The sequence below is a fragment of the Melospiza georgiana genome, chromosome 1, assembly GCF_028018845.1.
Source record: "Melospiza georgiana isolate bMelGeo1 chromosome 1, bMelGeo1.pri, whole genome shotgun sequence".
Classification (NCBI taxonomy): Eukaryota; Metazoa; Chordata; class Aves; order Passeriformes; family Passerellidae; genus Melospiza; species Melospiza georgiana.
Window position 1 is genome coordinate 149,392,022 of NC_080430.1, and position 27,992 is coordinate 149,420,013.

Consider the following 27,992-nt stretch of genomic DNA (forward strand, 5'->3'; position numbering starts at 1 on the left):
TAATACACTGGAATGCTACATGAGAGCTAGGAGACAAAGGGGAGAAAGAGGGCTGCAATTTATTAATAAAAGAGCTCAAATTCATATGGCCAGAAGGAATGAAGCTGTTTCCACAATTCTACTGCTCTTCTTTCAGAGCAGGACCTAATAGCTTGGTAAGGACAATATACCACAGAGTCAAAAGTGCAGAGCAATTTGGGTTTTCCACTGCAAGGATCCTCCTAAGATATGCAGAAAAGAGTCACAAAGACTGACCTTGTGTTTGCTCCTTCCCACGGGTCTTCAAATGCTTTTTTTTTTTTTTTTTTTTTTTTTTTTTTTTTTTGAGAACTGTTTTTATTGAATTCAAATTAGACTACCTATCAGTTACTTGATTTGACTTTATGCACATGTACAGTTTGAAATGTATCCTGTTATTTTACCTAACTATGCATTTTTCTGCTTAAATCTCTGCTTCCTTATGAAATATAAGAAAGCAGCAGAGAGATGGCCAGGTATGTCTCAGATTGCTAGGCATTTCTGCCAGTTATTGGCTTTATGGGTTACTAATTCTCTTGTAAATTTTATCCTGGAACATACTTTCATTTTGATCAACTCTGTTTACTTTTGAGATTGTGCTGCTCTCCCCACCACATTTTTAATTGCAAGATCTGAATTAATTAATGAAACTCTATTAGCTTGTCCTGCACTCTAACAAGTGCAAATACAAAGATGTTAAAATAGCAGGAGCTATTTTAGACAGTAAGTTGGTAGTGAAAGGATGTCTGAAGGAAACTGTGGCCGACCATTAAATCACCTTACCTCTCCCTCATTGATTTGTTTTGATTTATTTAACATTAGGCAGTTGTAAAGGTTTTAACTGTGGCCAGGCACTGGCATTGTGAGCAGACTTGTGGCAGCCCTCTTTATGAGAAATGCTTTAAATATGACATTATTGGAATACTTCAAACAACAGAAGTTTTATGTTCACCTATGTCCTAGACCATGAAGCAGCACCATATAGCTAAAAGTTTTTCCTGTATTATGTTTCAGGAAATACTTGGAGTTGTTGGGTAAGACCACCAGGGCAGATGGTGTGTTTGGAGCCCAGCAGCTCATTGCAGCCTTAACTTAAGTGATTCCAGGACATAAGATTCAAAAAGGAGAGGGACAGGCATGGTGGCTACTGCTGAGGCTTTAATTTCTTGCTCACCTAATTTGAGTTGAAACTTACTCTCAAGTCTATCCATCAATGTAATGAAATCCAACAACAAGAATCAGGGCCTTTAGATGTGGCTGCTTGTCTGTGTGTGAACAAAGGGATGGTAGAAGACACTATTAAAGTGACACAATCCCTCATGCTATGGGCAAGGACACCTTCTACTAAACCAAGCTGTTCAAAACCCCATCCGACTTGGCCTTTAACACTTCCAGAGATGGGGCATTCCCAACTTCTTTGGGTAACCTGCTCCCAAAATAGTTAGTGTGACTAATTAGTCATAAATAAGCTTTCATCAGACAAGTGAAGAAAACCAACCAACCTTTGGGCCATCGAGCCCAGGTGGGCCTGGAGGACCTCTGGGACCAGGAATCCCCTGCAATGCACAAGAGGTAGAGGTAAACACCAGTTTAGTTCATTGACTCCACGGGCCTCTAAAAAGGGTTCACCAGGTTGCTGATGAAAAAAAAAAATTAATCATCTTATAGAGAAACCATCAACCATATTAACAGAAAAACAAGGTCCCAGCAGATGCAGGCATGGTGCCCCCCTCAGCTCTCTTACCGTTTTCCCATCCTGGCCATCTCTCCCTGGTGGTCCTCGGAGACCTTTATCCCCTTTGAAACCTGGGATGCCTGGCAGTCCTGGAGGGCCAGGAGGGCACTCACTGCACACATCCTGGGAGAGAACATGGGAAAACACGTCAGCAATAGGCTGCAGGCACTTAGCAGACCCTGTGGACACCCACTATGAATGCAGCACTGTGCTGCTGATGTAATTCTTAAACCTTTGCTGTTTTACCTCAGGATTGGGGTGAATTTGCCTTAAAGAACCAATGAGGGCAGTGTGAAGCAGAGTGAGGGTCAGCAGCTGAGCTCACACCTGCTCCCATGGGAAGTTTCCTATTGGTTCCAGGTCCTAATTGGTAACCCAGGATCAGGAAAGCAAGGAAAAGTTTTTCCTGATAGGGAGGTCAGGTAAACTAGAAAGACTATCAAGAAAAACCTTGGTTTGAATCTACAAAACCACTAGAAGCCTTTGTCTGGTCCAGGCTGAAATATCTGTGTTACTGCTTAGAGGGCAGGTTTCTAGGGAAAAATCAGGTGCAACACAATGTCAGAAAGGGTCCTGCAGTAAAAATTATTCAGCAGCCACCTTGGCTAAGGACAACTCATCCAATGGAGTTTGTGAATGTCACAGTGTCCTGGCCAAATTTTATCAGGGAGAATCACTACCTCCCTCCTTCCAAACATCTTTGAAGCGTGGTCTCAGCAGTCTTTACATTCCAGCTATCCTCAGGAAATTGAATCCATCTATGACATTTCCATTTCAAAGGCAGACTCCCATCAGTAAAGGGGGAATCCTGCCCATAAGAGCATATTACAAAACAGATCATCAGGTGGAGAGCCAGGAGCCCCTGCTACAACACCCAACTCTGTCAATAATCTGTTGCAAAACTGTGGGGTAAATTGTCCTTCTGAGTCTCAGTGCCTACACCCACATTTATCTACTTACAATGTAAGTGCTTGAGAAACACCCATAACAGCAGAGCCCTAATTTCACCTGGGGTTTCAAGGTGCTGCTTTCTGTACCAAGTGTGGAGTGAAAAAATACCAAGCAGAAAAAATGCACAAATGTGTTTAACCATAATAGAAGCAAAGGAAGGAAATGAAAGAACATCAATGTGACAATCCTGTACCCAAGAATGAGTCTCTTGCTCTTGTCCAGATCAGAAGTCCCAAGAAACACCTTACAGTAAAACTTCCAGAACAATATTGGGGTCCACAAAACAAAGACAACTCTGGAGTGAAGAGTAATTTCACAGCAGTCATCTTAAAAGGGCCCTCTGGTTAATGAGGTTGGTAAGAGAAGGTAATTTTTTAGTTTATTTCAATCAATAAGAAAAGATTTCTTGCCAGGTTTAAGACAGCTTAAAAAACTCACAACTCAGCCCATGTAAATCTATAGAGATTTTTCAGTCAACACCTATCAAAGACTGACTAATTTCTCACAAAATTCTCTACATGGAGTGGAAAGGCAGACAGATTATCACTTTTGAATCACAAGTACTTCTGGGGTTAACTACCTGCATCCTTTTAGATTCACAATGCAAACTAAATTTGCACTCACAATTACCTAAAATTACTCCGGTCACTGTTGAAGTTGTATGTGAAAAAATCCAGCATTTTATTAAAATGGTTTCCATTTTCTGGTTTAGATAATGTAACTTGATAATGCTTATCTCTCCTTGGAATGCATGCCTCAAGAAGAGCTGAGAAAGCCTTAGAGATGTTACAGAGAACTTTTCAGATCATTTCACTGCTGGGGAAGGGATTTTCATCTCCACTGTGAGCTTGTGTCTCAGTACCAGTGCAAGCAGGAGACTTGTCATTCTTGAGCTTTGAAGAGTATTTAAAGACACCTTTTGCACTTGTAGTTCAGACACTCTCCCACCACAGAGTGTTAGGGCTGAATCAAACAGAGACATGAACTCCCACTCTCATTAATGGCTGATTACCTTTACCAGCAGATTTATGTCCTCTGGAGTAAGCATGGGTGGGGAACCCTGTGGAATGAGAAATTCATTACTTCAGGCAATTTTAAGAGGCATCAAGACATAAGATTTTTTTCTGAACATGTTCTTGGATTCTCACTGGTTTTCCTTGTCCTGTCTAGGATTCACTGGGCCAAACTTGTACTCCCCACCCTACCCTAGCAATGCTTTTTATTGGGATCTGAGACGAGTTCTTGCTGAGGGTACTGTAGAGCGGTGCTAAGGAAGTGGAATTTAAAATTTTGGCTTTTATTTACATGCAGAATATCCAGTTGTTCCCATTCCAAAGCCTTCACTAAACCTTTAGTGGGTTTTAGTCTTTTTCCTACTGCTCTGCTGGGAAAAACAACAGTGGAAAAGCACCCAAGTGCACTTCTGAGGTGAGGTGTACAGGTGGAAACTGAGTTAAAAGGAAGATGTAACACAGAAGTGAAGTTACATACAGGTTTTCCAGGAGGTCCTCTTTCCCCTGGATTTCCAGGTACACCCTACAGATCAAGAAAAAGAAAAACATTGTGAAATTATTATAAAATAGCCTCCTGATTGCTCTTGCACTCTGCTGACTGATCTGGACTAGCACACATTTTGCTTTCTTCTGCTGACCAGCACTACTCCTTGCATGAGACAGACAGCAAACTCCTCCAAATATCTGCAACTTGAACACCCTCTCAAACCTTTGCTAAAGTTCATTTGAGTCACACAGACTGGGATTGCTTTAGCTTGTCTTCTGGAGATAGGAAAAACTATGAACTTTACTGATGTGAAGGATGAAGCTTTAAATCTCTGAAAGCATGTGTCAACAAGCAAAATCAATTTGTTTGGTTGATTGGTTGGATTTTTGTTTGCTGAGGTGTAGTGGTATCCATTTTCTTGAGATAAAGGCATAGAAGTTACCAGCATTCTCAGAATTTTATGTTCAGAAAGGCAGGATTAGGAAAAGGGACAACCTTCACCCCTCAGCGTGTATCTCTAACATATCATTTACAAGGAATTAAGTTTGTTAAAAACAAAACAAAAATCATGTCTAAAAATTTTTGGAAAACATTTGCATAAAGTAATGCTCACTTGGGAAACCAAGTATTTTGAACAAGTTGGCCATGGCTCACATGATGACAATTATCTGCACTGTGAGGATCCTTGCAGTTTTAAGGATACTTTGTGACATTTTCCCAAACCATTTTCTGCTGAATTCCTGTATCCACCTGTTTCATCACCCTTGTGTCATCACTCAAGCAAGTGCATGTTCTATTCATACTGAGCACCTTAAAGAGCATACAGAATTTACCACATACAAAATCTGTCCTACCTGATCATTTTTATTTCTAAAGAAACAGTTTCTTCTGAACATCTAAAAAGATCTTATTTGTGTTCAGCTTTATTGATTCTACAGAAGCCCCACATGGGGCTTTCTCTTGGATGGTTCCAGATTTGCCACCCAGGATGTTCATAGAGTCATAGAAGGGTTTAGGGTGGAAGGGACCTTCAAGACCATCTCATTCCAAGCCCCTGCCATGGGCAGGGACACCTTCCACTATCTCAGGTTTCTCCAAGCCCCATCCAACCTGGCCTTGAACACTTCCAGGGATGGAGCATCCAAAGCTTCTCGAGGCAACCTGCGCCAGTGTTTCGCCAACCTCACAGTAAAGAACTTCTTCCATATACCTAATTTGAACCTACTTTCTTCCAGTTTGAAGCCATTATCCCTTTTACTGCCACTTCCTTTGTGTGGTGAGAAAAAGGTTGAAAGTGAAAGATCTGATGAGAAGGGAAAAACAGAGTTGTTTTCACTAAAGATGACCTTGCAGTTGGAGGATGATAAGAATATTCAGTGTGGAAAATTTCACATGTTGTGTTTTCTTTGGGTTGTTTTCTGTCTGTCCTGAAAAATGGAAGCTTTATAGAAGATAACAAAATGCTGTATAAAACTTAAAAAGCATTCCTCACAGGCTGGGGCCTCCCTACTGGAGAAGGAGAGATAAGGAGCTATGAGGTTACCCTGAGCACTTTTTGCCCCTGCTAAGATGGAATAAACTTAGTAGTGCATGTGTCCCCATTCTGCCAGAGTGGTAATGGAATAAATCTATTCTTTACACGTCAGCTCTGGATTTTGGCTGTCTTGGTTACCTATAGCTCTCACACTTGGTCAAAAATCCCTCTCCATCTTTCTTCAAGGCTCCCTTCAGGTACTGGAACACCACAAATAGGTCACCCTGAAGCCTTCACTTTTCCAGGCTCAACAATCCAAATTCTCTCCACCTTTCCTTGCAAGAGAGTTGCTCTATCCCTTCACTTGCCTTGGTGGCCTCCTCTGAACTCTCTCTACCAGTTTCACATCCTTCCTGTGCTGTGGGACCCCAGAGCTGGACACAACACTGCAGGTGGGGTCTCACCAAAATGGAATAATAGAAGGGCACAATCCCCTGCCTTGACCTCCTGGCCATGCTGGTTTTGACAGAGCCCAGGACTTGATTGGGTTTTTGGGCTGCATCAACATCTGGATGCTGATCAAGGTACAGGTGGCTTTCAATCAGTGTAGGCCCAGCAGGAGCTACTCTTTGAGACTATCTAGTATTTCCATATGGAAAGTTCCTTTAAAATTTGGTCAAATGCTTAGCCAGGAATGGCACTGGGTGTTCTTTCTGCCACCTTGTCTCAGGTTATTCCACTTTGCCAATCAGTTCCTTGCATTATTTACACAGACAGCCAGATGGGGATTAATGACTGAAGAGCACTGTGTGTCATGATACACCACAATTGTAGCTACAGGGCAAACTTGAATTTCATCCTTGACTCTCACTTAGTACTTAAATCCTGTATGTCTTGTCAGAGGAGAGAAAAAATGGGAAAATATACCAATTATCTTTTTCTATGTCCACATTAAATGCTTCTGGATGAGCAAAAACCTTTCAATTACCTTGTCATTCTAAGAGACAAAAATTAAACACACACTGAAATGGACCTAAAGTGGAGCTGAAGTAGTCCTGAAGTTCATGGATGAACTCTTTTTTCCTGAGGAATTAAACCCTCTGCAGGTGAGAACAAAGAGAAGACAAGGTCTGAAGAAGATGTTTATCTCACATTTCTTCCCAGAAGTCCTTCTGGGGAACTGAGTAAATATAAGTAATCATTTTAGTCATTTATAGCCTTCCTTCTTCCACAGAACTTCAAGGTGAATCCAGAGAACTGTGCATTGTTCCCCAAGTCCCTTCTGTTTCACAGATGCTGTCAGGTCATGCTTTTGGCATCTTCTCCACTGTGTTCTCAGCCACCTCTGCAAATGGGAAGGGGGATGGCTAAATAACAATTACACAGATCTTATATTCCCAGACCTACTTTGTTCAAGAAGACTCACACAGAACTTGCTCTAAAAAGTGTGATGCAAAGCAAAAACTTGAGCCATGAGAATAATCCTGGATCAGAAAGCAAGACAGAAAAGACAGTTCCGAAATGTCTTTCATGCTGACTAGTAGCACAGCTATAAATATATGCCATAGGGCTCACTGACAGCCTTCTGCTTTGGGATCTGAAATATGAACATGCCACTAGCGGTGTAATCTGAGTATTTAAAGATCTTTTAAAAAAGGAATATAGGAAAAGACTTCTTAGTTATGTGAAAAGACATGCAAGGAGAGAGTGAATAAAATGGAAATCCTTGGAAAGGATCAAGCACAGCTATCATGTCCACATGGTATCAGAGTGCCTTGAGACAAAAAGGGATAAACCCATTTTCTTGCATGCTGTATGATGTGGAGCAGGTGATGTCTCTAAAAGGGTGCAAATGAGACAGAAAAAGAGATTAAGCTCTGTGCCATGGCTGACAAATCTGAAAAAAACCCTGAATCCCCAGGAAAAGTTCTCCAGAAAAAGTGAAAGGTACAAGATTGCAACCAGAGAATATCCATTGAAGAATTATTTTGTGAGCCAAACTGAACAAACCAGATGTGGATAATGGCACTTCAGCATGGTGCATTATCAGAGAACAGGCCAATGGAAGCAGAGTCAAAAGTAGAGGAAGTATTGCTGGTCTGTAGAGGTCTGGAGTTAGAAAAGGCTGACAAAAACAGACAAGCTGCAAATATAGAATTACAAACTGTGCTGGATTGTAATGGACCTGCCAAAAATCAAGTCCAGCTCCTGATCTTGCACAGGACAATCCCAAGAATCACATCATGTGCCTGAGAGCGCTGTCCAAATGCTCCTTGAACTCTGTTAGTCTTGGTGCTGTGACCACTTGCCTGGGAATCCTGTTCCAGTGTCTGGCCACTATCTGGATGAAGAATCTTTTCCTAATATCCAACATAAACCTCCCCTGATGCAGTTTCACATTGCTCAGAGCAGAATGAAAATGTTAGAATGAAGACATGGAAGTTAAAACTGTATCTGACAAGCTAATAGGGAAAGGAACTGGAAAAGAGAAAGCCAGAAAATTCAGAGAAAAGCAAATGAGTCTGACCAAAAAACTGCATGGCACAGAAAATAAATGCTGCTAACACGATGCGGGAAAATGCACAGATCCAAATAACAAACCAGTGTTGGAAAACTCAAAAAGTTTGAACACTTTCAGAAGATTGCAGCCAAGAGTGGCTGGCACAAAGCAGAATATCCAGTGAGTGGTACAGTACAGGGAAAAGATGTCAGCCACGAGGAGGTGTGATGCACAGTATCCAGAGCATCAGTCTGCAAAATCTGACACACAGGAATGGTCTTTAAATGGGAACTGATGGAAACTGTGCTGCTGATAATGCTAAAAAACAATATTTAGCTTAGTTGGTTGGCAAATGGTGCTAATTATGCCAAAGTTGTGGGTTTGATCCCCTCATGGCCCATTCACTCCAGACTTGGACTTGATGAGCCTTGTGGGTTCCTTCCAATTCAGAATATTCTGAATTAAATGCTGGTGCAGTTAACAGGCAAAATCCTATGATGGGGAAAAGGATGCTCAGGTCAATAGTGCATGTGAAAATACTTAAAGAAACTCTGTAAGGAAACATAAGTGTATAGGGGAAATGTGTCAGTCACACAGGCATATGGTGGGATAGTTCTATTACAAGACTGAAAATTGAACTTGAAATGCAATATCTTAAATCAGTTACATGCCACAGCAATGAAGAGACAATAGGTGGGTTAATCAGTGTACCCTGGTTTGGGGTGTAAGTAAAACAAACACAAAGGCTCCCTGGAACTGTCCTTCTAACAGGATGGGGAAATCAACCTCAGAACAGCAAACTCTGCTTTTCAAATCCATTGGCAGTAATTTATGCATCCACAAAGGTTCTGCAATTATGAAAGCAAATGCAGGGGGACGATGAACTTCTCAGTAATTCTGGAACTTAGTTACCATAAATAATTAACCTAATTAAAAAGTGATTAATTCAGTGTTTATGTTAATTCAAATTATCATAATCAAAATACAGAAAGATCCTATTAAACAGGTGCCCTCACTGTTAATAGGAGGATAAGAGAATATCTCATTCAGATTGTTTTCTAATCTAAGGACACTAAATAGGTGTGTTGAACAGAAACATTTTATCTCCCAGCAGACAGGCAGGGGAGAACAGATCATTCCCAACACATGAAGCGTAAGAGTGGCTGCCCAAAGAGTGTCTGCTCCTTTAGGGGTATCTGGTCAAGAATCTTTTTGAACTCAACAAAGAAAGAGAAGGAGAAAGTCATAAATTAGAATTTCAAGGACACAAACCTGACCAAAAAAAAAGGATGGCAGTGATGGGAAGCAAACCTGGACATTCACACTAATTGATCAAGGCATGTGGAAATATGAGGAGGCTTATTGCAGCAAGGTTACCTCATCCAGGACCTTGTCAACTGGGAAATTAAGGGAAAAAGAGGAAATCAGAATGTAAATTTTCAGAGACACACAGACCTAAGAAGCAGCAGATCTTGTCACTGGCACTAACTGATGGGCCATCAAAAACCACAGACTGCACTTGCTGGGAGAGCAATCTGGACCTTGCAAATGATCAGACTGTAAACTGGGGGACACGAACTGGGAGGGCAGAGGGACTGACAGGGCTGGGGAGATGCATGAGGGGCTGTGCAGGGGGAGAGAGAGGAACAAACAAACAGGAGGTAAACACAAAAGGGTATAAAAGGGGCTGGTAAACCAGAGCTGGCTGAGCACTTGTTTGGCTGAGCCCTGCACCTGCCCACTGTGGCTTGCCTGTCATTTTACATCTTCTAATAAACTTCTTCATAGAATCATGGGATGGTTTGGAAGGGACCTGAAATCCCACCTCATTCCAAGCCCCTGCCATGGGAAGGACACTTTCCACTGTCCCAGGTTGCTCCAAGCCCCATCCAACGTGGCCTTGAGCACTTCCAGGGATGGGGCAGCCACAGCTTCTCTGGGCATTTTGCTCCAGTGCTTCACTACATGCACAGTTAAGAATTTCCTCCATATATCTAATTTAACCAGGCAGGAGGGACCTGCCCTGGAGCAGACAGCACTGCATATAACATCACTGAACATGGAGAAATACTTTTTTTATAATTCTCAGACTAGGAGATTGGCTAACTTCTCCAACAGAAGGTACTTAAGGCTACACTATTTTAATGCTTGATACAGGAATACTGACAGATTAAAATGTGATTTGGATTTTTTTTTTCTCCAAAAGCAAGAGAAAGTAATTTTTAAGTGACTGAGGTCCCTAAAGTAGGCACAATGTGTAGTAGTTCTGTTATGGAAAAAAGTAATTATATTATTAGGGAAAAAGAACCTTAAAAAAGCACACTTTTCAGGCTTTAAGAATTGGAGCTTTGGTTAATCAGAAAAAGATGCAAATTTAAAGACAAGAATATTATATATATGGAAGCAGACAACATGTCCCAGCTTTGTCACAGAAAAAGATAATTCATAGGGATTTATGGACATAATGAACTCTAGAAGACAAACAAATAGCAAGGCTTTTTCTAAGAGGAACAGAACAAGGCCAAAGCAGCACAATTGTACTGCAAAACTAGGCAAGTATTTTCAAAACCTAAATTTTAATAAAAAAAGACACTGTCCTGAGAATTCTTGATATTAGACTGAGTAGCCAACAGATGTTTCCAAAGGTGACTTTGGGCTATCCCAAAAAAATATGACACATGCTTTGAGGGGACCAGAAAAAATTTTGAAGGTAGTCATGTAAAAAGCTCCATTTTATTCACCAGTGGGAGAGAATTGTGGCCACATATATTGCAAAAACAATATTGACTCTTTTATCTCCCAAAATGCAGTTGTAAATCTGATTTGCTATATCAGAGAATGCAACTGATAGCAGGCAATTCCACAAGCATCTGATGAGTTTGCAACTGGAAAAATAATTCAGAGAGTAACTTGATGCATGTAAATGTGATTTAAAAGAATTTTTCAGTCTCAGGAAAAAAACACGGAATACATTTGCAAAGGCCACAGCAAAGTACAAGACACTGAGGCAAGTCATTCAGGCAATTGACACTGCATGGCTTGGGAGTTGCACAGCAAATTCATATTAGCAATTCAAATTGGAGCTTTCCTATCCAATGATATCCTGTTTGAACACAGCAGAGTACAAAAATGGACATGTTTCAGAGGATACAGGAACACTGCATTGGCACACAAGAGTGCAGAAGCAGAACAAAAAGTTCCTTATGCTAGTTAAATAAAGACAGAGATCAGGGAACTGCAAATGCATGATCTTGTCAAAATAGGTTATCCCTGCTGACACACCAAGAAATGTTGGAATGTGCCCTGTACCTCCAATTATACCTCCTGAAACACAGACAGAATGGTTTAAAAAGTGATCACACAATGCAGAAAGGTTCTAAAAGACATATTGACTGCAATTAAAGCAGTGAGTGTAATACAGAATGTGTTTTATAAGTAGCCTGAGGAATGTTTGTGTTTGGATTAATTTTCTGCAGGGAAAAGAAAAACGTAAAGACCTCAGTGCTGCATCTCCAAGAGTTGGCCAGCCAATGCTGATCAGAGCAGAGCCAGAAACAGACTCCAAAAAGCTGCCTCAGGCACTCTCCTCATACAGTTCAGCTCTAACAAACCCATCTATCCTATCTCCTGTTCAAAACATCTTCATTTAAAATTTCAAACATCTGAGGCAAGGGGATGAGATCTAGGGACAGACAGCAGGACACAATCAATCCCAAATCTCTGGCTGCTCAGGGACACAAGGGACCATTTCAGCTATCATGGGCTCTGCAAGAAAACCCTGGCTCAATCATTGGTCTTGGGACAAAGAATAGAGTCAGAGAATCTTGGAATGGTTTGGGTTGGAAGGGACCATAAAGATCATCCAGTTCTTGTGCTATAGGCAGGGTGTGAGAGCTTAAATGAGATCTTAAATGAGCTGCAGCTGCAGGCAGGCCTGGAGACCCTTTGGTTTTGGTTACAGTGCATTATAGACTTTTCTTTGCTGAGCATCTTAATACAGTAGAACCAATCTATACCTTAACTTTTATCTATAGCCTATCAGAACTACTATAACTACCATATTCATGTTACTGCTATCCAGTCACTAAAAGTCAGTACATTACAGTTTAAGCTAGAAATTGTTTTTCAGTTTTCTTGTAGTGGAAAATTCTGAGACCTTTTTTCTGTTTGCAACATTTGCTGACTTGTTTGCCTGTGCTATCTTTGTGCTTGGTAAAAACATCTTCTTGTTTGAGGTGGGTTTATCCTTTGCTCTAAGTCATAAAACCCCCTTCTAACTAACACACCTTTTGCCTCCTTAGTTATCTAGTAAAACTGGCTCAGCAAATCTTTTCTTCTATATCAAAACTTGCTTCCATCTCTATTCCTGCATCAGACTCTACATTCAAAAATCTTTCTGCTAAGCACACATATCTGTGAGACTTTCTTGTCAAACTTTCATCCTTCCCAACAGGCAGGGACACCTTCCACTATCCCAGGCTGCTCAGAGCCCCATCCAGCCTGGCCTGGAACACCTCCAGGGATGGGGCATCCACAACCCCTCTAGGAATAAGTAGGTGGGAAGAAAACAAGACCTTCTTTCCACAGGAAAGGACCTCCTTTAGGCCACCTGATGGATGTCAGTAAAGCCACACCAGGGTTGGAAAATGCTTGCTGTGGAGCTGGTGAGAGCTGGTACCATTTCAGACATGACAGCATCACGGAGCAGCGCTGAGAAGGAGAGTTCCAGGAGGTCACTTCCCCCTCTCCATAGTGTTCCCTTAAACCCAAAGATCAAGCCCTTCCAAATCTTCAGAGGCTCCTTCAGAGGACTGGTTTCCACATCATAGAAGAAAAAAAATTCTCCTCTTTCTGATGCAGCCCTGAAGTGGAAGCAGGCAGAGAGAGGGGCCAGCTTTCCAGCTGGGAGTCTGCCACGTTCCTCTCTGCTCCTCAGTTCCATGACTCACCACTGAGACAGTGGGAGCACAATGCACCAAGAGGTTAAAATGTCCTCAAAAATGCACAATAGCAGCAGCAAAATGAACTCACAGAGAATTTAACATCTGTGGCCCTGTTTTAACAGAAAGGGTACTTATCTCAGTGGATTCTAAGAAGTTCCTAGAGAGCCTAACCACCATCCTTTTCCAGTGTGGGCTCTTTCTCCAGTTTATGCTGCCAAGTCCCTTCTCCAGTGTAATTTTAAAGTGGTTCAGTGATGAACCCCACTTTCCTTGAAGCAATCCTCCTTATTCCAACTATTTCCCCCTTTGACATCCTAAGTTGTAAGAGCTCCACTTCTGCAAATCATGTCCCTTGGACAATCCTAGTAACACTCAGAGACTGTATTTGATTATCAGCACGAATTTTTAAGGCAATTAGATGCAAGCACTGACAAGCTTCTTGAGCACTTACACTTTAATTTTACTTACATCCTGGCCAGGAGGCCCCTGTGGTCCAGGGATCCCAGGCACACCACGGGGACCCTGAGAGGGAGAGAACAGATAAACCCAGTAATGTGAGCAGTATTTATGAGGTGCTTCTTAGCTGAAGGGAAGAAATCCTTAACCTAATAGTAACTGGTGGAAAAATTAACCAGCACCTACACAAGTATGAGAGAGTTTAAGAATAAATATAATTACAGCTCACACTGCACTATCCTGATATCAATAATTTCTGTGCCTCAAGGGACTTCATGTGCATCACTAAAGTCAGTATTTCCATACATTGATTGGAGAGGTAATAATGACTCTTTACAGGAGGCAGGTTTTTGAACAGGGAGAAAATATGACAGAGCACAGGACAGTAGAGGAGAAAAGAAGGTCCATATCTGTCACTGTCCCATTTTCTGAAAAATCCCCTTGCCCAGGATTCTTCTCATTATCTCATTTTGCTTCTCCTGTGTTTTGCTGCTTTGGAATGTGGTTTGGAGACTGTTTATCCAACAAACAGCTGACTGGTTGATTGGTTTCATGTGAATTGTTTTTACTTAATGACCAATCACCGTCCAGCTGTAGCAGGACTCTGGAAGAGACCATGAGTTTTTCATTAGTATCTTGTTAATCCTTCCGTATGTATCCTTTCTCTATTCTTTAGTATAGTTTTAGTATAGCATTCTTTAATATAATATAAGTACATAAAATAATCAATTAGCCTTCTAAGAACATGGAGTCAGATTCATAATTTTCTTTCCTGCCATGGGGGACTCTGGAAATAGCACACATCTCCTCAGTTCCAGGCTATCACTCTGCTAGGACGGGCTGTTGTGCTGGAAATTCAGGCCAGTGTCTACTAAGACCATGGTACACAGTTGTTTGTGCCACACCAATGGACTGCATCCTTGAAAAGCTGAATGTTCAGGGACTAAAGTGTGTTTGTTGAATACTGAAATCTGTAAGATTTAAGTAAGAAAAATGTTCTAATATGGTTTCTTTTAAACCTTTGAGGCCTTGGCTAGAAGAAATATGCCTTGAATTATGTGACTTAAAATAATTTTTTGAAAGAAGGGTGAAGCAAGTCACTCATTATTTCCCTTTTAGGACTACTGACAGGTAAAGAAACATTTCCACCAGGCCAAGGCTCTTCATCAACTCTTTCTCATAACCCAATAGAGCAGACAAGTACCTGGTAATACAAAAAGGTTCTGGTGGATCAGCCACCCTGTGACCATTCCTCAAGCAAAACCAAAGCAATGACATCTGCCCTCATGAAATAACTGGCAAAAACATAATTAGTGTGGCTGACCCCTCCCCAGAGAATTTGGGTATAGCTAGAAAGACATACTGTACCAGTGACCCTTTGTCTCCTGGGGGTCCTGCAGGGCCCTACAAACAGAAAAGACACAGCAATCAAAACACTTTAAATTCTCATTTAGTAGGGTGGGTCCTGCATTAAGGCATTATTCACTGCACTCTGAACTCCTGAGTGTGGATGGGTGTGCACTGTGCCCATGGACAATCCATGCTCCTGGCTGGGTCTGGAGACACAGAACCACAGCATCCACACATCCTTTGGGCGGGCCAGGACAAATCCCCCAGGTTCTGAAGACCACCACATTCAGCTACCTCTTACACAAGGAAAAACTACCCACAGGAATTCTGTGCTTTTTAATTTAGGTCAAAGCAGGGGGAGGGCAGTGGGCTTGTGCATGCTGTTTGTTTGGGGATGCAACTTAAAATGTGCAGCTGAGTAGAGGAAGCCCCTGGCAGGTACCCACTTCTACAAGAAACCACAGAAGAGATGCAGTGCCACATCCATCATGGGTGACTCAATCTGGTATTCCAAACACACCCAAAACAAGGTTTGAATAAATTGGCTACCACTATAACTCTGCTCTCCTTCTGCTTTCTGTTTCAGGCACAGCAACTCATTAATCCTCACAGTGTCTCCACGAGAGAAGACACCTTAGTGCATGTTAAAGAAATGGCTTAATGCATAATTTAATTAATGCCCACAAGGCAAGACAGGGCAAAATTGAAATGTTTCTACTTATACTGTGCATCCATGCAGTAGGCAGCTTCAGCATAAACATGTGAATTCACCCCAGCTGTCCAAGCTGTCCCCTACTCTGTTGGAAATAACACACTCTGCTAATGCTCAAGTTTATGGCTCAGTGTTATGTAAATTGTAACTAACTCAATACTTTAGCAGATAAGGTAAAAAAAAATCCTCATCTATATATACTTTTTGTTCAGGGAGCAAAGCCTGAGAGAGGTTAAGGGCAGAGGAGGAAACAGGGTGAGGATTCCAATTAAAAAGAGTTGTTGGCTCTCAGCTCTGAAGCTGAAGTATTATAAACACAATTTTGTCACATTGCTAAAAAGAGTAGAGGCTGATGTCTTTAATTCAGCGTGTAATATGCACTGAAGCAACTCCACTGATTTTATTCTGGTTTTTTTTTTTTTTTTTACTGTGGGATTCAGTCTTTGTGACAGTCTGCTAGATTCAAGGTTATACAGAGTTGTTTTTTTTTTTCCAATTCCAGTCTTTGCACTGGAGCTGAGGTTATGATGAATCTATAGTGGAAAAAAACCCCATCATAATAGTGGTTTGGTTGTTTTTCTTGTTTGGTTTTTTTTCTTTTTTATTTTAAAGAAGCATTTAGTAAAGCAAATTAAATAAATAAAACATATCATTTGAGAACAGTGTGGTGTGTAGGTGGCTACACATCCTGACAGTGGGCAAATAATGAAGACACTGAAAAAACCAATCTTCTGGTGTGAGACAAGAGATGTCGGCATTTGGAGTCAAGTCCTTAGTCATTTGTGTTCATGGAGATGAGGATGCTAAACCCCCAATGAAGAACAACTTTGTCATCCTGTGTACATCAAGATGCAGACATGAACTCATCTAGCCCTGGACTGAATCTAAAAATCTGTAATTAAAGACGATCCACTAGCTAGTGATTTTCAAACAAGCCAGATACTCATTTGTTAATTTAACTTTAATTTAATTAATGGCTGAACATTGAGAAATGCAAGAACACCACTGCTCCTTAGATAAATCATAGATAAATCTATAGATCCTTGGATAAATCAAAGGACACCCAGGAAACCTGCAGTGATTGGTAAACCTGTGAGGACCATAAAAGCCATGATCACAGTGTGAAACAGGATCAACCCTGTCTGCTCCAACTCCAAATTCAGCACAGTAAAAGCAAATATTAAGTGGACATACACCTCAGAAAGCCAGATTTTTCAACTCATTACCCAGCAATATGACTTATCATTTCAAGGCAACTTCCTCTACTAATTGGGACATTTATATGTAGATAAACAGATATATAAACCAAACATTGATGACTGGTTCAGGATCGTGGCATGCATGAGGCATTGCAAATGAATGCAAGGGCTCAGATGTCCTCCTGCTATTACAGAAAGAAATAGCATTTGCTTCCTCCTAAACATATTTCACTAGCAAATTCAGTGCATAACTGGGGGTCTCGAGCAGGACTACTGCCAGAGCACTGCCAAACCCCCCTCATTTCTAAAGGAGTTGTACATGACAAGTACTGGAGTGATCAAAGCCCAGCAAGAGGAAAATCCAAATTTTCCAAGCAGACTCCCATATACACCATGGGACCAACTGATAGTCAGGAGGGCAGAGCTGGATGAGGTCAAACCTACCAAATATTTGGGGGAAATTATGGGCAGGAGGCCCCTCCTGGAACACAGCAGTTTAAGCAATCTGATTTTGTATTTTGCTATTGGAATGTCTCTGTGTCACTGATGTGGGCATGTGTGCCACACTCATCCCTTCCAACAGGGCTCATACAACAGCAAGGCTGTGACTGTGCAGGAGACCAGAGCTTGGCACAGATCTCCTCTCACATCCACAGCCAGTGTGCCAGGATGATGCACAAAATTCAGGAATGACAGTCCTGATAAAATTCAGGAGTGACACCAATCAATCCCAGAGCACTTTTAGCCCTCATAGCAGAGATATGACACGTGAGCCACAAATGGCAGCCTCTGGACTCTTCTGGAATCTGCACCTTCAGAAGGCAAAATGTCCCACAGGCTCTCAGCACAGCTGAGCACAGGCAATGCATTTCCCAGGTGGCAATGCCTGATTTTTCACCTCATTACAGGCTGCAGCAGGATCTGCTACTTACAGGGGGTCCAGCCAGGCCAATTCCTGGCACTCCTCTGTCTCCTGGCTGTCCGGGGAGGCCAGGAGCTCCCCTCTCACCCTGAAACAAAGGAAAGAGTTAAAAGCTTTGTGCACTGATGAGAAAATGTGCTGAAATGTAAGCAGGTGGTACACCAGAATGTCACATGAGTACATCTGGTCCTGGTCCTGCCCACAGAGGGACAGCATGTGGCAGCATGGGGACATGGCACAGTTACTATCTCATCGTGCCAGGAGGGTCCTTTTCCCCCACAGGGGCCCCAGCTCCCCTCTGCAGGCTCAGTGTTCACATCACATCACAGAACTGAGGGCAAACGCAATCTTTGCACGTGTGTTCATTTATTTTAGTGCACTGCATCAAATTTCCAGCATTTCACAGAATCACCAAGGTTGGAAGAGACCTTCAAGATCAGCAAGTCCAACCACCAGCCCAGCAGCACCTCAGTCACCCCAAACCATACTCCCAAGAGCCACATCCAGAACAATTCCAGAACCAAGAACTTCACCAGGGTAGCAGGAACTTGCCTGGGCTTGGGGAAGCACTAAGCACCAAAAATCACTTTTCTCTCTCTGTGCTTCTGTGGTAGAAGGCTAAGGCACAAAAACTGCTGAACATAGATCATTCATCTGTTGAAGACAGGATTAGGGAAATTTTGCTGCATCTTAATATTCTCCTGTCCTTTACCAACATAGGCCTACTCACAGAAGTATATGAAATTATTTTTGTAAAATAATTGTCAACACTTCTACCACTCTCTCTCAAGCACTGTACTACAAAAGGAGAGCTTTCCCTTCTAAAAAACAGATTTTCAAAGTAAAACTTGAATAGCACAGAAAACAGCTTGACATTGTTCAATGTACACTGCAGACAGAGGGCTAAGAAAGAATTCAGCTGTAAGACTTTAATTTAACATCTGTTTTCTAGTTATAGGGAGAAATCAATAAGATTTTTATGGATTGCATTGCAGTTGGGAGATTTGGTCTCACGTTGGCAGTAGATTTATAACAACCAATCTTATTTATGCTATTTATTATGACATTATTTCTAGCCATATAGAAGCATGATAGAAAAATGGTTACCTGTGGATTCTGCCCACTCAAAATTAAATCTGCAATATCTCCTATTTTCCCCTTTTCTTGCTTTCTTCTTAAGCTAATCTTTTACTACAAAGAAATAATACTGCAAGGCCACTGAGGAAAAATGCATTCTGATTAGTTCAAACACTCCACACATCCTTTATCAGCTATTTTATTCAGAAAGATAATTTTAATACAAAAATTTCAATAGTATTTTCCCACATACAATTAAGACTTTTATCATCTTCTGTTGCTATTGAATAGAATACTTAATGAGATTTCTTTTAGTGTTTTTTTCTGACTTTTATATTAATTCTCAGTCTATTAGTGTGTGTCTGTGTGGGTGTAGGTCTGTGTTCTGAACTGTCAAAGATATATAGAAAAGACTACAATGCATTTGTACAAAATGCATCAAAACTAAAAAAAAAAATCACAGCAGTTTGGTTATTTCAAAAACATGGGACGTAGATGGATTTGGTCTCATATTCCTCTTATCATTTACAGAATCTGTTTCAACATCTGATTCTTTTTGCAGTCCAGATCAGAAAATGGTCATTTTGAAGAGGACAATTTCTGAAATGTCTGTATAAATGTTCAAGTTCAGGACTACCTGGTTCTACTGGAAAATATTTCACATCCTCCTTGAAGAGAGATGAAGGGAATGAGGGCTAAGGGAAAAGTTCTCTTTGAGGGCTGACAGATGGTCCTGAGAGCAAATCACCCCTGAGCCATGCCGGCTGTGTGGATTAAAGGGTCCCAGTCCCAGTTTCCGTGAAAAAGCTTGCACTGAGACCTCCATCTCTGCTGAATTCTTACAGTGCTGGAAGATATTGTAAATATGGAAAGTGAACACAGCTAATTCATAGCTGAGTATTTACATCCACAGAGATGGTGGAATAATAAAGAAAGGAATCCTCTAGAAGGCTAGAAGTGTATTTTTGGGTCAGAGCTTTGCAAACTCTATTTTCCAGTGGAAAACAGACCATGTTTGCACCATGTTCTTTTCTCCAGTTCAGGTGACTAAGATGAGCAGTCCACAATAAAGTCCATCCTCACCTTATGTCCAAAGGGTCCTGGCAAGCCTGGTGGTCCTCTTTCTCCCTAAAGTGACAAAAGTAAACCAAGAAAACAGTCACCATCCAGCCAAACAAGAGCCTGGACTTTGCTATAGTCAAGGCAGCAATTCTCCTATCACTGCCCTCCTGAGCTCACACTGTCCTGGCAATATTTTACTGACATGTAACCAAATTAAACAATTTGCTAATTGGGCAAGAATTAAAAGCTTTTAGGGAATTTCCATCAATCTAATCATTTTTGTGCTAGTCACAAGGACAATGGTTACTCCTTGTGGAGGTCTCTGTTTTCAGTGCAAATCTTCAGTTCTGACCCTTTTTAATGCACAGATTGGATCTGGAGCATTTTCCACAGGCAAGCCTTCCATGGATTCAGGTAAATCCATGCTCTCCTGCAGAAGTCATGCTTGTCTGTCTCATATTGAACTAGTCAAGCACAAAACTTGTCAGCAGTACTCACCTTTTCTCCATCTTTACCCTTCCCAGGCAAACCTGGCTCTCCAGGACGCCCTGGCCCACCAGGCGGCCCAGGTAAACCCACTTGTCCTTCTTTTCCAGGATCACCCTGTAGAAGGGAAACCATCAGAATCATTAAAATACTGGACAATTACCACTTCAGATCTTTCATTGGAACTGAAAGACATGGATATTTTCCTAGCTGTCTTACCTGGATTTCTTTTGGTATCATAGGAAAACCTCTTTAATGGGAATTCTTTTCCTTCAGTAATCTCAAGGTAGCTGTAATTTCCATCAACGAAAGTAAAAGACGACTTCAAAATGTTTTGAGAAGCAGCTATATGTGGTGGTGTGCTCCCTCCATGGAGCACACCCCAACCTGAACTCATCAAAACTGGTTATCCCTGCTGTGACACTCAGAAATGCTGGAATGTGCCCTGATCCCATCCTGACCTTTGCTTCCCATAACCCTGCCCAATTGACACCCAGCAGCAGCACTAGATGTCTCTGGTTGTGGTGGCTGCTCCTGACTCACAGTGGGTTCTGGGGAGCCAGGTAACAACCCTACAGGTGAGGACTGGTGTCCTGGATTGTCAAGAAAATTGTATTCTATTTGCCATATGTATTGCAGTTGTCTTCTGTTAAGTGGGCAGTTTTCCTTAACTCTTCCACAACAACTCCTCCCTCCAGGGAGACATCTGCTTATAACAGCCATTGAATGTCACTGCATGGCTGATAAGGACTACAGCATCCCATTGTGAGATGCTCTGCCCAGAGGGAGGAGCCAAGCATTCCTACCTGGATATAATCTAGAGATTCTGGAACACCAGCACAGCTTCTCCCCTGGATTTCCCAGAGGAACAGCAGCTGCCTCTTCTTCCACTGGATCTTCAGAGGAAGAATACACCTTTCTACAGGACCCCATTGCTCCAACAGAACCACACCTGACACTGCAGGGGGACTGCAGCCACAATTCCAATTGCACTGCTACCAACACCCTGAGCCACAGGGTGTCAGGTTATGTTCTGACCCTGTCAGTGCTATTTTAGTTTACTGCATTGATTATTTCATCTTTTTATTTTCTTCCCTAGTAAAGAACTGTTATTTCCTGCTCCCATATTTTTTGCCTGAGAGCCCCTTAATTTAAAATTTATAGTAATTAAGAGGGAGGGGGTTTACATTTTCCATTTAAGGGGAGGCTCCTGCCTTCCTTAGCAGACTCCTGTCTTTCCAAACCAAGAGAGTTGGCTTGGGCAATGTGCTCACCTAACCACAGTGCTGGTCAACGGCTTCACAAATCTGGGAGAAACATCTGTAGCCAGCATGAGCCAACCATCTTACCCCAAGAACAGTGCACAGCCCAGGGCCTGCAGTGGGCTGCATGCCCAGATCTACTCTGGAGCATGGATGCCTCTCAAGGTAACCCCTCAAATTATCACCTTATCACATCAGATACTCAGCAAACAAAATGGGAATAAATGAATTGGAAACTCTGAAACCTTAGCTAAGTGATATAAAGGATTGGTTGCACAAATATAATGCTTTAGACAAAATATTGATCAAGTTTAGGACTAACGCTGAATGCAGCCACTCTGAGAAGGAGTTTAGAACACAAAGGGATCCTTTCTGAAGCTCATGACTCAATGGAAGGGTCTCCTTTACAGTTTCGTCTGTCCCTGTCCTCAATGCAGTAAATAATCAAGTTTACCTTGCATTGAATCTTGTTAAACCACTGTGGCATTTACCATTGAACTTTATTAATTTGGTGTCTTACATCAATAAAATATACTGTTCTTCTTTCTTGTGAGTGAACTGCATCACTCTTTCTGCAACACCAAGGGCTGAATGAGAGAGCCCTTAGTCCTCACATGACCCTGAGGCAGACCTCAGTAACTTGGAAGAAGATTTTACTGAAGGAGTTGGGATTCATTCCCTTTTAAGCCCCAAATACATGGATATAGGAGTCAGGTTTCTGATTAAACATTCCTACTCCAGAAAAAAAAAAGATCAGGACTCCAGCATGCTGGGCAGTCTGGGGAGCATGACCAAACACAAGCCCCTGACTTCAGAAAGATCATGAAAGGGGACAAAAAGCCAGTTTTTCTTCCAGCTTTGGATTTTTTTGTCATGAATAGGACTTTCTTAAAACACCAAATGCCTGCACTTGTCAGGTAATGAAGACCACAATTGTGTAGCAGTGACTTTACCATATCCACTCATATCTCAGTGGTTTATTAGGTAAATTCTAAAGTTGCAACTGCGTCAAAACCTTATAGCATGTGTAATAGAAGAGCTCAGACAAGATGAATTCATGAACCCATGTGTCTTAACCATCCATGAACCTATGAAATGATTTCCCAGTTCAGACAGTATCTGTCCCTATTACTTAAAACGCTCAAGAAAAAAAAAGTAAACAAACCCATCAAAGAACCAACTCACCTTTTCCCCTTTTTCTCCTGCCTTTCCTGGGAGTCCAGGGCCTCCAGGCACACCCTGGAGAGAAAAGAACTTTAAAGCTTGGAAGTTTTTTTGTAGGCAGTATTGGATTTTAAACAAAGGGGCAGACCTGTGGGTTCAGTATAGTTAATCTCAAGGATCAGTATCAGCTCAACATTTCCCAGTACAGAAAATCTGTAATCCAGAGAATACCACAGAAGGTGTATAACAGGTCCTTAAAGGAGGAATTTCTTTTTCAATATAAAAAATAGCTGAACAGAAAAAGCAGAAACTGAGCTTGTACCAGATTTTTGCATTGTACCAGTAACTATTTCTTTTGTTTTGTGAAATTCTCAGTAGCTCCTAATATGCTACCAACTACCCCCAATCACCACCTCTGTATCAGAAAAGCCAAAAGCCTCCCAACACTGGGAAATGTAGCTGTGTTCATTTCTTCCTCTATTTCAGTTTTCAATCCTTTTAACATCTTGGCAGGTCTCAAAGGATTCTGTGTCAAAATATAGATGATTTAGAGCTCTAAATTAAGTACTGTAACTTCCTAACCCACCAAAACATATCTTAGAATGGTATTCCATTTTAAGATGTGAAATCATGTCTTGGCACCATTAAGATTGGATTGACCTCAGAATGGATGTGATAATTATTTTCCTTTCTGCACCAGTAAAAATTATTTCCATCTATATTGGCTTTTATAGGTAATATATTGGTATTACTGGTATAGAAGTTTGCTTAATGGAATATGAAATTGAAAAGTTCTTAATTTTCAATATCACCTTTCAGTTTGAAATTAAATCACTACATTAATACAATTAAATCAGATGTATCTTAACAACTAGTTGAAGGGCAATTTAAGTTTTCTTGGATTGCCCAGGTAATAAACTCTGGTTCTAACAGTGCTATGGTCTAACCCCTGTGCCTGAATACATCAAATCCTGAGGTCTAAATGCTGTTTTTCACCTACTCCAGTCTAAGCCCAGTGAAATCCCAAGAACTAGAGAGAAAATTACCACAGTGGAGCTGGGAGTGGAGTCAATCCAAAGGTTTTTTTAGCAAATAAGAAAAATTTTATCATGTAAAATTAATAGTGATGATGAACCCCCAAGTAAGGGGACACTGTATTGATTTCAAGGGTCTTTAGGCTCAAATGCTTACAAGCTTCCATAATAAAAGTGGGAGTTTACTATGTTGTTTTTATACCAAGAAGTCTTGTTTACAAAAGGAGAGGACAAATGAAAAAAGGCAAAGGAAACAAAACCAAAGAGACAATACACATTGAATGTTTTCTCTTGAAGAGTTGGCAGCAAAATTTGCTTGTAACAATTTAGTGAGGAATGAAGCAGCTCTGCTCCTCCCCTTGATAAAATGAATATGAGAAGACAGTTAATAGATACACCATTCCCAGATGCCTCCAGATCTTTCAATTCAGCCATAAGAAACAGTTTAATGAAACACAGCCTTTTGAACATCATAGTAATCCCCATGGAAGGGAAAACTAAGCACATTAAATAAAGAAATCAGGGCACAGATGGGAAAACAAATACACTGGTGCATACTTACCACATTTCCTGGCAAGCCTCTTGGACCTGGGGGCCCTGCTGGACCACTCAAACCCTGTTTTAAGAAAAATGAAGTGTGTGTGTGTTCATATCACAACTTGTATCACCATAGGAACAAGATGTTCCAAGTGAGATTGGATTTCCTGTCAGACAAGGTGTTGTACATCAAGAAGGCAAAAAATAGCACATTTTTTTGAAATTTTTTAGTGTAAAGAGTAATGAAACAATACAATATGGATGAAGGCTCTCTTTGGGAGCTTAAAGCTACCTTCTATCAAAAGAAATCCTAAATCTAGCTCAGATACAGGAAGGAAAGTCTGGGCCAGAAACATCAGAAGAACAGAGTAAAGATTGTTGATTTATCATAAAAAATGTAGGTCAACAAAATGTGCTTTGTTGACAATTCTACCTTTCTCTGCTGTGGGGAACAAAACCTGAAAACATCCTTTTGCACTAAACAAGTGAAATAGCCTAAACTATCCAGAGTGTAGAGTTTTGAATTTGCAGGTCTCTATCTGTTTGGAAGATAAAGATTTGTAGCATGAAAAAACCCACGTGTGTCTCCAAAATTTCATAGGAGACATATATTCATTAGAGGACATATATTTGGGGATTCATGTCCCAATAGAGATGTATGTCTGGGGTTACCAGGCTATATTTAGAGGTTTCATGGAATCATAGATTTGGGTTGGAAGGGATCTTAAACATCATTTGGTTTCAAACTCTCTGTCATAAATAGGGACTCCTTCCTCTAGACCAGCTGGTGCTGGGCAACCTGTGCCAGTGCTTCATCCCCTTCAAATGAAATAATTTCCTCCTAATTCTAATCTAAACCTACTCTCAGTCAAGCCATTCCTCCTTGTCCTATCACTCCATGCCCTTGAAGAAAGTCCCTCTTAAACTCTGTTGTATTTCCTCTTTAGGCACTGAAAGGGGCTCTGAGATCTCCTTGGAGCCTTCTCTTCTCCAGGCTGAACAATCCCAATCCTCTCAGCCTTTGCTCATAGCAGAGGTTTAAAGGTTTTCTCATTTCTTTGTTATTTACAGTCACTGGTCTGTGAGCCAATAGAAACATGGAGCAGCAGCAGTCTGTGAAAGGATGGCAAGAAAAGGGAAGGTGCCTGCAAATATCTGCATTTCCATATCATAAACATCCTCTGACCCACCAGGTTCATAAAAAATAAAACCAAGGAATGGGTTTTTGTGGAAGTGGCATAGTTTTTGCCGTCTCTCTCTTTTTTTTTTTATTTTTTCCTCCTCTCCAAAATACTAAGGGGTCCTTCAACCAAGAGTGAAAGTCTCCTGGAAACAGGCAGTTCAGGGTTTAGGGTTAGAGCACTCCTTAGATACCAAGCACAAGCACGAGAAAGAAAACCATGAACACAAAGGCGGAAGAAAAAATTTCAGCGCTCTAGGATGCATGATTTGAATTTCTTATTCCTTCCTTCTCCTAATCAGTCATTCCCTTTCTCAATCATTGTTTCAAACAGTTCTTCAGTGTTTCTTCCTCTTGGCTTGCAAAAAAAGTCTGAGGCCTTTTACTCAGCTGCAAAGGTCTTATGTGTTTTTACAATAATAAAACCAGACTGGAATCCTTTGTTGTTCCTCAGCATACAGACAGACAAGAGCAGCACTCCCTACAACAAATGCCTCAAAAAGGGGTGTGGGATGAGTCTTCTGGATGAGCCAGTATTAAAAAAAAAAAAAAACAGCAGAATTGACAGTGAAGCCTAAAAGCACCCATGATGAAAAACCAATTGCTGCTGCTGCAGCGAGCTCCCTGCTCCAGCTGCCTGCCTGAGCTGGGCTGACATTGCAGTGCAGTCACACTCACTCACAAAAGGGTGTTTTGTTAGGCAGGGAGAGATTTGAGCAGGAAAAGATGCACAACCTTGAGCTGGGCTGAATGGGGCATTGATCTGTTTGGTGCAGATGGTCCTGTTTGCCCACAAACAGCCTCTTCCAGCTGTGCATGAGGATGTGCTCTGTGATCAAGCAGCCTGGGACTGCGAATCCACAAGATGTTGATGTCAGTGTCCCTTCAGGTGTGTCACTGCCAGGGGAAAATGCTGCAAGGGTAGAGTTACTCACAGTCTCTCCAGGGGCTCCAGCCTCTCCTCGGGCTCCTTTCTCCCCCTTTGCACCCTGTGCAGAAAGGAGAGATGCCAGCTGATTAGATATGGAAGGAGACTCTCTTGCCAGACAAAAAGGCTTCAAGATGCCTGAATGTGCACTAGGAATTGGTTTTGTTAAATAATTCACAGAGGAGTTAATGGCTGAGGAAACAGCTCCCAGTTCTCTACGCAGCAAGAAAGGGAACTATAAAAATAAAACTCTGAGACTTCAGAAGAGTTACTAATGACTGATCAGCTCAGATACTCAGCACAGGATGCTGAAACCTGCAAGTATTCATCTGGTGAAATTCCTTCCTCTCCTCAACCAACTACTTAATTTCCAGCTGAACTTTGATGGTCTCCCTTCACAGAAGACTCACCTACAGCTCTGAAATATAAACATTAGTTGTCTAGGAATGGTAATAAGAGATCCCCATGCAGAGGGTTTGTCCTAACCATAAATATCAGAGAGCCCTTTCTGAAGAATTTTTACAGGACAAAGTCTGCTCACTAAACTGTCCCCCATTTAGCAGATGTTAGTCAAAAGTTGCATGGCATTACAGTGGCTTTTACTTGGGTTTTGGGGGGTTTGGTTTTGTTTGGCTTGCTTTTATTGATTTTTGGTTTGGGTTTTTTGTTTGGTTTGTTGTTGATGCCCAAGTACTGCTGATTATATAGGGTGGGCACAGCATATATGATGGCAGAGTGAACACGCACCCATGTTGAATGGAAACACCTCAGTGTTGATGGGAAATAGTTTTGTGTGACACAATAAATTTTCTGAAGATGGCTGAGACCATGGAACCATTTCATATGAGCCATTGCTCATTCCAGGTCAGATGACCTAGGGTTGAATCTGACTGCTCTGCAATGTTTTGGAAATGTGATTTATCTGCAAGACCTGTGGTTTAATAGCAGCAGTACAAGATGCCTTCTTGAAGGACCATGAAGCTGGTAAAAGTCTCTCAGACAATACTGACCCTACAGAGATATTTTATCTCTGAGCTGATTTTCTTCCTGCTGTCCTGCAGTCCAACAGAAGTAAAAACCTCTACAGAATCCCTGAACCTATGACAGTAGGTTCATAAAAAGATAAAAAAGAAATGGGCTGCTGGTGTGTACAGGAAGAATTATTTACAGTGATACAGACCTTGAGGGCATTCCACTCTAGTCATGTCAAAGATTTTCTTCAAGGTCCCTCTTACCTGTACTCCTGCAGGTCCTGGCACACCTTGCTCACCTGGGACCCCAGGTAATCCCTGAAATACAGAGGGAGAGGTAAAGGAGCTCCTTCCACTGAGAGAAGCATGATTTTTACAGAGGCTGCCACTTCACAGGGCTCTGTCTCTTCTGGGAGCTCCATCCAGAACAAGAAAGTCCAGAATACAACTGCAGTACCCAAATGCACAATTTAGCTGGGCCACATCACTTCAAAATCCCTTAATAAATCCTGCACATAAATTACTGCCAGC

General features: G+C 41.5%; 1 protein-coding gene across 1 annotated transcript in view; it reads right to left on the reverse strand.

Moving 5' to 3' along the window:
- Window positions 1-27,992, reverse strand: part of COL22A1 (collagen type XXII alpha 1 chain) — a 218,612-nt gene that overhangs the window by 29,000 nt on the left and 161,620 nt on the right. Inside the window, exons 35-47 of the mRNA XM_058040754.1 lie at window positions 27,726-27,779; window positions 26,498-26,551; window positions 24,408-24,461; window positions 22,833-22,886; window positions 20,398-20,502; window positions 19,921-19,965; window positions 17,771-17,848; window positions 14,946-14,981; window positions 13,590-13,643; window positions 4,196-4,240; window positions 3,717-3,764; window positions 1,763-1,876; window positions 1,521-1,574 (exon numbers count right to left, since the gene is read on the reverse strand). Coding sequence (XP_057896737.1) covers window positions 1,521-1,574; window positions 1,763-1,876; window positions 3,717-3,764; window positions 4,196-4,240; window positions 13,590-13,643; window positions 14,946-14,981; window positions 17,771-17,848; window positions 19,921-19,965; window positions 20,398-20,502; window positions 22,833-22,886; window positions 24,408-24,461; window positions 26,498-26,551; window positions 27,726-27,779 — 795 coding nt within the window. The remainder of the gene's footprint in view (window positions 1-1,520; window positions 1,575-1,762; window positions 1,877-3,716; window positions 3,765-4,195; window positions 4,241-13,589; window positions 13,644-14,945; window positions 14,982-17,770; window positions 17,849-19,920; window positions 19,966-20,397; window positions 20,503-22,832; window positions 22,887-24,407; window positions 24,462-26,497; window positions 26,552-27,725; window positions 27,780-27,992) is intronic.